The sequence below is a fragment of the Ammospiza nelsoni genome, chromosome 9, assembly GCF_027579445.1.
Source record: "Ammospiza nelsoni isolate bAmmNel1 chromosome 9, bAmmNel1.pri, whole genome shotgun sequence".
Lineage (NCBI taxonomy): Eukaryota > Metazoa > Chordata > Aves > Passeriformes > Passerellidae > Ammospiza > Ammospiza nelsoni.
Window position 1 is genome coordinate 17,153,261 of NC_080641.1, and position 9,399 is coordinate 17,162,659.

The window sequence follows — 9,399 nt, forward strand, 5'->3', positions numbered from 1 at the left end:
TTTTTTTCAGGTTGATTATTGACAAGCAACAGTGGCAACATGTGAAAGGTCTAATTTATGTGTTTGCAAAGCACATTTACTTTAATGTATGTTAACTGTATTTTCTTAAATCTTGTTTAGGGACATCCTGGTTTGATTGGCCTGATTGGACCTCCAGGAGAACAGGGTGAAAAGGGTGATCGGGGTCTTCCTGGCCCACAGGGATCTCCTGGAGCCAAGGGGGATGCAGTGAGTACAACATATTTGTGTTTCATTCAAGTGCCATGTAAGAAGGAGTGTCTATTCCAGGCTTCCTTCTGAAAGCTGTTCTAAACACTTAACACTCAGAGTCTCCTGCAAGAGGTTAAAACTTTCTTCTCTTTGTACAAACACAGCAATATTAAACATCTTAAAATGAGGTTATAGAGTGTTTTTGGAAAATTAAGGAAACACATACACCCCAACATGCACACAGAACACGTTAGCAACAAGATAAAAGTAGCAGCAGCAATCTCATCACATTTTCTGATTGCATTACCCAAAGCAGCTCCGTCTCCTCTAGTTACTAAGCCATGTTTTTAGGGCACTATGTAAAATGTGAGGTTTCCAAGCCCATCTGAAGAGGAACACAGCTCTGACAATGCACTGCAGTCAGTGTAAGAACAACTACAAGCAACTCACATTGTCAGATCTAATATTTTAAACTTGCCAACTATTCTGGCCTCTAGCAAATGGCCTAACTCAAAACTCACCACAGCTGGACACTTCATGGAACTACTTTTTTATAGATACAATTTTTTAACACACTCCAGTATGTAGAATACTTCAGTTCTGTGCTTATTCTCTTATTCCTTTTTAGGGAATTTCTGGTCCTGCTGGTCCCCTTGGACCCCCTGGTCCACCTGGATTACCTGTAAGTAATTTCATCCAGCCCTCCTGTTCTACCCAGCCCCAAGCTGTGTGCAGTACACACTAACCAGAGTTATATGTTCTTGCCCATAGGGTCCCCAGGGTCCCAAAGGTTCCAAAGGATCCAGTGTGAGTAACTCTCCTCTACACTTTCTCCTCTTTTCCTTAGCTTTTGTGTGTGTTATTTTTAAACGTTGTGTAACATGGTCAACACTGCACTCCTTTCATTGCTCTGTAGGGTCCTGCTGGTCAGAAGGGTGACAGTGGCTTACCTGGTCCACCTGGTCCTCCAGTAAGTAACAATTTTTATCTTGCATTACCCTGACATGATGAACTTGCTTTGACAAGGGTAGAAAACAACGTTTGGGAACTAAAATATGAATGATGGTTTGAAAATTCATTTTTCTGGAAACACAGATCCTCCAGGCACAGAAATACGTATCTGCACTGAAAAAGCCAGAAGAAATTTAAAACAAATAAATAAAATAAACAAAAAGAACACTCCAAAAAACCTCTATAACCAACCCAAACAAAGAAGCCCCTCATGCAATAATTATTTAATGCGTTATATTGAAGCACAGAAAACAAAATTCTATGGGTTTCCACTGCTGATACTCTTCTGTTTCCATATTTATTTTTAATATCATAACAAACTAAAATGAGTCCAAACCTGAGTGAAGTTCTTCAGTTTCTTGAAATTAAATATTGTTTCCTAGACCCCAAGTGGAATTTTCAACTTTTATCATAGGAAACATCCAGAGTTTTCAATTTTCATAGAATATGTCTCTGCTTGAGGGAATTTACAGGGATACAGAGGCAACTGCGAGTTCTGTGTGTCACTTGTGTGAGGGCAACACACTCATCCCCAAAATCAATGTAGTGAGAGGAGTTTAGAGCACACCAATGGTCTGGCCTTTTACAATCTTTTTTGGTTTTTTCTTCAAGTAAATCAAAGCACATAGGTATGAATCTAAAAGAAAAAAAAAAAAGGTGAAATAAAGAAATAAATACCTCGAAGAAATTCTATTCAAAGCATCTCCATGCCACATTCTGTGGTCCTTCTCTGCTGAAAAACTAACAGAAGATATAATTAGATATGTTGTTTTCCACTTAGGGCCCTCCAGGTGAGGTAATCCAGCCACTGCCAATCCAGTCAGCCAAGAAGACAAGAAGATCTCCTGACTATATGTTATCTGATGCTGGTGATAATATTCTGGATTATACTGATGGCATGGAGGAGATCTTTGGCTCTCTGAATTCCCTGAAACAAGACATTGAGCACATGAAGTTTCCCATGGGCACTCAGAATAACCCAGCCCGGACCTGCAAAGATCTGCAGCTCTGCCACCCCGACTTCCCAGACGGTGAGTTCATAGTGCACAGCAGGGCACACGGGGCTGAGCCTGGCTCTGCCAGGGCTCTTTGGCACCACTCATCCAGTGCTGAGACACGGCTCACACAGCTGCTCAACAAACACAGTCTCACTGAATCCATTTCTACAGGCATAAAAGTTTAAAAGTGTAAGACATGTTCTCTTGGTCAAAGCTCTTTAAATACATAACCTTATCTGTTTTTTGAGTTAACACCTGTTAAAGTGATAAATAAAAAGCAGTTGTTGTCATGAAAGGTGGGCCTTGCATTTCCAGGATGATCAAAACAGGAGTGTGATGAAAGAGTGTAGTATAACAATATTTGTAGTGGGTGTAGTATAACGATATTTCAGCATTGGTATTTTATGACATTTATGTTCAATAATGATTCTCAAAAAGTTTACTAGTCTTTTATCCCTGGAAGCAATAATTTTCTCTACTGCATCTGATTTTTTTTCTAGATCAGCCAGCAAAGAGGCATGGAAGTTTCTTTGATACTGTTTAATGCTACCAAGTAGTAGTGTAATAAAATGCATAGTAAAATGAAGATACCCAGTGTTCCTAAGAACTATCTTGATTTCATTATTCTTTGTTGTTTTCTCTTTTTTCTTTTAAATAATTTTACCCCTCTGAAAATGTTTAAATGAAAGCCAGCCTTCACTGAATTTTCTTCCTTTCATAATTTTTTCAATTGCAATGCATATTTTTTCCAGTTCAAAGCAATATTTTTTTGCTTTTAAATGGGAGGAAAAATAGATTTTGACAGTTTAATAATATTTTATTGCTTTCACTCTAGATAGATAAGAACAGATGGCTGCCTTGAGGAGTAGTTAAGCTGTGTATGTGCTATATGAAAAGTAGATATTTTACAATTCAGTACCCTCCATAATAAGGAATGGTTTTTACATTCTGCATTTACCACTATTTGCTTCTTCTTCAGAGCTGTCTTCATATAAAAGTAATCTTATTTTGGTTAAAATAAAAGCAAATATATTCATTAAAATTCAGAATTCCTCAGGGATAAGACTTACAGAAAGGAAAGACTGTTTTCAATATACAGCCTAAATCAACAGAATTGTTAAACCCCACAAATACTTTGTCTATGCCCTATATTCAGAAGACAGAACTGGTGAAAGGATTAGTCACTTCTCTTTGAAATCTCCACTATTTGTTTGAAACGGGATTAGAACTGTAGTTGGCAGAAAGTTGCTTGCTGCCCTGCTTGTGAAACACCTGAAGATAAGAACCCTCATCACAGAAATCATCATTCTAATTGGAATATCAGATTTTAAAGAGCACTGACTTTGAATGTACCTTGGATGGGCTGCAGCTCTTTTCATGCCCAGCTTTCACTGGTGTTGCAGCTTCATAAGCCAGGAGGAAAAGGTCTTTGCTTGAGGTGGATCCATCTCAGTGGAAGCTTTAGGTGCTTGTGCCAGCTACAGCCCCAGCAAGCCACATGCAGACACCTCTGTTTGCAGATAGGGATGCATTCCAGATTTTGCTCTCTGACCTAAAACATTCAGATAAAATAAATTTCCTATTTTGGAGGACCATTAGTTAGCAGTAAAACCTGGCTCTTCTGAATACCATTTCTACGGTATAAGGTGAATATTTTCTCATTTGTCTTAGGGGAATATTGGATTGATCCTAACCAGGGCTGTTCTGGAGACTCCTTCAAAGTATACTGCAATTTCACAGCAGGTGGGGAAACTTGCATCTACCCAGATAAGAAATCTGAAGGAGTAAGTACCAATCTGTGTTTTCAGTTGGCTGCTGACAGTTACTATTATGCTGTTACAATGTTGAACTAAACAGGATAATTACACTGCCACATTTTCATGTATCTGTCTTTCTGATTGCATTTACATTTACATATATCTGAATGGAGCAGTAAAATGGTACATAGAGTTAACAAATACCATTTTCAACTTCAGATAGGGAATCTGTGCACCTGCTTGCTAACATGTCAGTACATTTCAGAATGCAACACAGCTGAGCAGCCACTTACAGCAGATGATCTAGTATTTGTCACCTAAAAGCTAAACCTTCCTGTGTTTCCCTTGTGGGTTCATTTATATCTATTCATGCATTCCTATGCAAAGTAGATGTAAAGACTGTATTAACAGTGTCCTTATTCACTGTTATAGATTACATCTGCTGAGGCATATGGTATAGAGGAAGACTTTCTGACAGCACTCCATTAGCATCAACACGGGTGAAAACTCATTTAGATACTTCACAGCAACAACTTATACCAGCAGCTGACCTGGCTCTTAACAGGTTACAACCATCTCCCTCAAACAGAACTAACTCTCTCTTGGATTCCATTTGAAGTCACTGATTTGAAGGCATTCTCTACAAGAAAAAGATTCCATTTCAGACCTTTAAAGTGGCTGAGATTTCAGAAGAACCATTCTGTATTATCTGGTGTGGTATTTGTCCCAAGTAATGTAAAACCTTCCTATCTGTCAACATATGTTTCAAATACTTCTGTCTCTGATGTTTGACCTCACAGGTTAGAATTTCATCGTGGCCAAAGGAGAACCCAGGATCTTGGTTTAGTGAATTTAAACGAGGCAAACTTGTAAGTTGTCACTGCAATGTAACTGTATTCATAAATCAGTTCCATCTTTTCAGCCATCAGCAGATCAAAGGGAATTTTACAAATATTTACATAATGAAAAGACCCCCAGCCCTTTTGCCCTAAATATCACAGCAGCTCTGTGGTCTCTTGCCCCTGGACAGCCAAAGCCTGATCTGTACTGTCTCACAGTGACCCCAAAGGTCACTGCACAGCTGGTGGTGAGGATCTGGCCCCTGTCAGACACACCTTACCACCAAACCCTGGGAAAGCAGCTGGAGCACAGATCCCCCACCCCAGTCTAGGTTACTGGAAATATTCTGGGTATGCAGAGGTGAGGCTGCAGGCTGACTAACTTTATGATTAACTAAAAACAGATTGCCAAACAGATTCTGCTGCTTTACACTATAAGGCAGGAGTGATTCTCTCTTTTCCCAGTAGAACAAAGCTCATATATGTAATTTTTCATCCTAAATATACTGCTACATCATGAAAATCTATTTACTGAGTCATAGCTGTATCGACCTTTAAAACTTCATAAAATATTATGTGTTGGTTGATATTTTTATTAAGGGCAGTTATATGATTCTCTTTTGTCAACAATAATTTTGGTTTGCATTGTACCAAAGAAAACAGATAAATATGAATCTAACTTTTTATATTTTCCAGCTTTCCTATTTGGATGTTGAAGGCAATTCCATTAATATGGTCCAAATGACATTCCTTAAACTACTGAGTGCCTCTGCCAGACAAAATTTCACTTACAACTGTCACCAGTCTGTAGCCTGGCACGATGCACCCTCTGACAGCTATGACAAAGCACTAAGGTTCTTAGGATCCAATGATGAAGAAATGTCCTATGACAACAATCCTTACATCAAAGCTCTCCATGATGGCTGTGCAGTAAGTAGAGCTTCAAAGAGTCTTTACAAAACCAAGCTGTCATTTAAAGTGGAAATCAAACAAATCTATTTTTTCATAGCTTTCTTCTGAGACAAGCTTTGTAAACACTTCACTTGTCATATACTGTTTTTTAGTAGATTTTTAACCATAGCACACTGGTGCCATATTCAATTTTCACCTATGTACCAAAAAAGATATAACCACAAGCCAAGAAATTGAACAAACCTGGAATGGATGCAGGCTGTCAGCACCACTGTGTTGAAAGCAGACTATCTGCTACTGTGTACTTCCTTCCAGAATAAGGAAAGAACAGAAGCAAAATAGATAATGAAAGGAGGCAGCCTATAAGCAGAATATACTGATTCTAAAAATCAAGGTATACACAAAGAGAATAGTCATTGAATGCAGCAAAAACTGTATCACATAAATCCTATGTATGTACCCAAACATAGCGAATTAATTTCATAGTTTGATATGTGACTTTGTGTTTCCTTTTCTTCTTTTCTATATTCAAAGCCAAGTGAAGTTTGTGGCTCTTACTTTTCAGAATCCCCCTTTAAGCTAAAAATCCCCAGAGGTGTCCAAGCATACATCAGCTCCCTGAGCACTCCTCTTTCAGGGTCTCTGTGGGCATAGCAACTGTTACCACTTCTCAGAAATAGAACAGTCTCTATTGAACCCTTTGAAACAAAGACATCAAAAGAACAAGGGATAGTTGAAGCCTCATTAATTATTTTGGTGTTTGATATAGGAGCATTCTGAAAGCAGTTTCTGACCAGTCAGAGATACAGAATTAGAGACCTGAAAGTGCCAGGATATACACCTGAGGCAGAGATGCAGCTCAGGTGGTGCAAAGCACCTCCCCTCAGCAGTGAGACTCTAATACTCAACTGCTTCATGTCAGCCTTTCTGTGTGCCTTGTATTTCCATTTCACTTTTGTTATCCACAAAGATAAATGTAGAGCTCCAGAGAGAGCTGAAAGTTGCAGCTGTCACTAAATTGAGAACACTCAGGTCTGTCAGCTTGGATGCTCCTCTGAACTCCAAGACCCTGGTATAGCTGAAAGGGGTCTCAGCAGATATAAGAGACCATCTAAAGGAAGTGCTGACAGGTGATGTGATGGCTGGCTGAGTGATGCATGAGGAGCTAGAGAGCCTTCTTCAGGCACCAAGGGTGTGCCTTCAAAGCTGGCTTCCAAGTGCAGCACTTGGCAGTCCTGTCAGAATATTACTTTCTTCTTAGTTGCTGTAATAGTTTGTGAGCCTGTTACAGTATTTCTTCTTAGAAGTGTATCTTCTCTGTTTCAGAACTAATTTGTGATTTTTTTCCACAGGAAATACGTGTACTGCTGTGGCAATATTATTGTTTATTAGATAGTATAGACATGAACTATAGAATTCTCTAAAAACCATGGGATATCTTAAATTATTTTTCTTTTGTAGGCCTACTTTAATAAGTAAAAAAATCTATGGTTCATCCTCCAACTAAAATCAAATCAGTCCATGTCACATTTTTAGAATTAAATCATAAGAAAATATAAGATTTAGGGTTTGCAATATCTGGTGCATGTCAGGGCAATAATTTCAAAATTCTACACTTCAGAGATAAAATATGAAGATTGACAGCATGTTAAATGCTCAGAGGTATAACAGTTTGGGTTTTCTTCTTCTCTTCCTTAACAGTCAAGAAAGGGCTATGCAAAGACGGTGCTGGAAATCAACACGCCCAAAATAGACCAAGTGCCCATAGTTGATGTGATGATCAATGACTTTGGTGATCAGAACCAGAAGTTTGGATTTGAGGTCGGTCCTGTCTGCTTCCTTGGTTAAGCTTAAGACAAAATCAGATCAACACAAATGTTGCACTTTGGTGCTACCAACCCACTTCATGCCACATGCAAGTTTTGAGTAAGGATGGCATAGAAAATGTCTTGCTGTGTATGTATGTCTTATCTAGAAAGTAATCATTGCCCTTGTAGGGCCAGAATCACATGACTTAAACTTATTTTGCAAAGATGCTGTGGCACAGACAGACAACATAGGGCTCACTTCAGGAACACCCCCTTTGGATTCCTCTGGTGCTGTAAAAAACCAACGACAATGGTGCTCCTTCCATTACAACAAAGAGGTGTTTAGAGAGTGTTTAATATAAACTGTAATTATTCTATGTACAGTACTATACTGTGATTTCTCTGTCCACTTCCGAAACTTGCATGTGTCTCTGAATTGCATCTGGCTCTTATTTTACAATTACAAACTACATTGTCAATACTGTGTATGTATTCTGAAAAAAATAAAACTGTAATTGCCAGTGAAGAATTCCATTTCTGATTAATAATAAAATCCCTTTGTATATATTGTTGTTGAAGAGCTTTGTTATTTGAAGTCGCCAGTAAAATTAAGGTGGCAAAACTGGAAGAGCTTGAGCAGCACACTCAAACAACTCCTTTCTGCTGATATCAGTCTGTGACAATGAATTTAGATGATGAAATGAAAGCACTTTCAAAGGTGCTGTGTTCCATGGTGCTATACCTCAGACTTTTTCTTTTCTATTCTAATTCCATAATTTCATAAAATAACTGTATATACCTAAAATAAACAAGGTTATATTTTTGGGTGGGGAAAACATGTAAGAAAAAAAACAATCTTGTGTGCTAGAGAACTGTTTAAAATCTGTGAAATAAATTAGTCATATAGCTTTCTTTTTTTTTTTTTTTGTTTTAATCTCATCTGGATTTGTTTCCATTGTGCTTATTTGGGCTACATAAATATAAAACTGGATTTGAAACAGTTATTCATGGATTTTGCAGTGTTTATTTAGATGTTTGTGTAAGCAATGATGGATGTTCGCTTCCTGAACTGGATACTAAAGATTTCACAGAATACTCTATACAATATTTGCCTGTCCCATTAATATGAATTAATTAATATGAATTTTTCTTCCTGTTACTCCACCTGAAGGCCAGGGATGCAATATGTCTAGGTCATGTGATTCTACACAGTTGCTAAGCAACACAGGAGGGACTGCTTCCTAAAGAGCTGTCTCTGACCCAAACTCTTACAATTCACTGTTCAAAGCTCACCAAAAAACGTGATGGTTTCGCCTTCCCTCTGAACATTTTATTCAGGTAGTTGGAAGTAGAAATTACATTTTAGCTTTACAACACAAATCCTTTTGTAATTATTTTTCATAATATATGTAAGACTTGAAAAGAAATGTTTGTTTCTATTTCTTATAAATTGTTAAATTAAATAGTACTAGTTTCTGCTGGCTCGTTTCCAACTGGTATTTTCTTATGCACGTTTATACATGTAAAAGTGAGATTCCAAAAGTCAACTTCTTGCTGTTCATATTTTCTTTTATTTTTGAACCAAAGTTTGTAACTGTCACCTCAAAGAGGGAAATACAAATTTTATTAATAAAATCAAGTCTTGTTTATCTGGATTGGTCATTCTCTTGTTTCAATGTCCAAAATGCACCCACTGTCATTACTTTAACTTTATTCTGCTTCCAGACCAATCCAGGCTTGAAAAAAAGGAATGTTACTACATGTCCTGGCAAGCACTGGGCAACAGCACTGGGAAGGGAAGTGTTAACAGAGAATGTGCTGATCTGGCCATTGGCAGCAGGGATAAGTTCATACGTGGTTGGTA

At 38.0% G+C, this 9,399-nt stretch overlaps 1 protein-coding gene across 4 annotated transcripts in view; it reads left to right on the plus strand.

Moving 5' to 3' along the window:
- Positions 1-9,173, plus strand: part of COL11A1 (collagen type XI alpha 1 chain) — a 124,145-nt gene extending 114,972 nt beyond the window's left edge. For all 4 annotated transcript variants that reach the window (XM_059477821.1, XM_059477823.1, XM_059477820.1 and 1 more), the window contains 9 exons: positions 121-228; positions 839-892; positions 982-1,017; positions 1,127-1,180; positions 2,003-2,252; positions 3,891-4,003; positions 4,777-4,845; positions 5,512-5,745; positions 7,429-9,173. In XM_059477821.1, the coding sequence (XP_059333804.1) occupies positions 121-228; positions 839-892; positions 982-1,017; positions 1,127-1,180; positions 2,003-2,252; positions 3,891-4,003; positions 4,777-4,845; positions 5,512-5,745; positions 7,429-7,575 (1,065 nt within the window). In that variant the 3' untranslated portion in view covers positions 7,576-9,173. The remainder of the gene's footprint in view (positions 1-120; positions 229-838; positions 893-981; positions 1,018-1,126; positions 1,181-2,002; positions 2,253-3,890; positions 4,004-4,776; positions 4,846-5,511; positions 5,746-7,428) is intronic.
- The last annotated feature ends 226 nt before the right edge of the window (positions 9,174-9,399 follow it).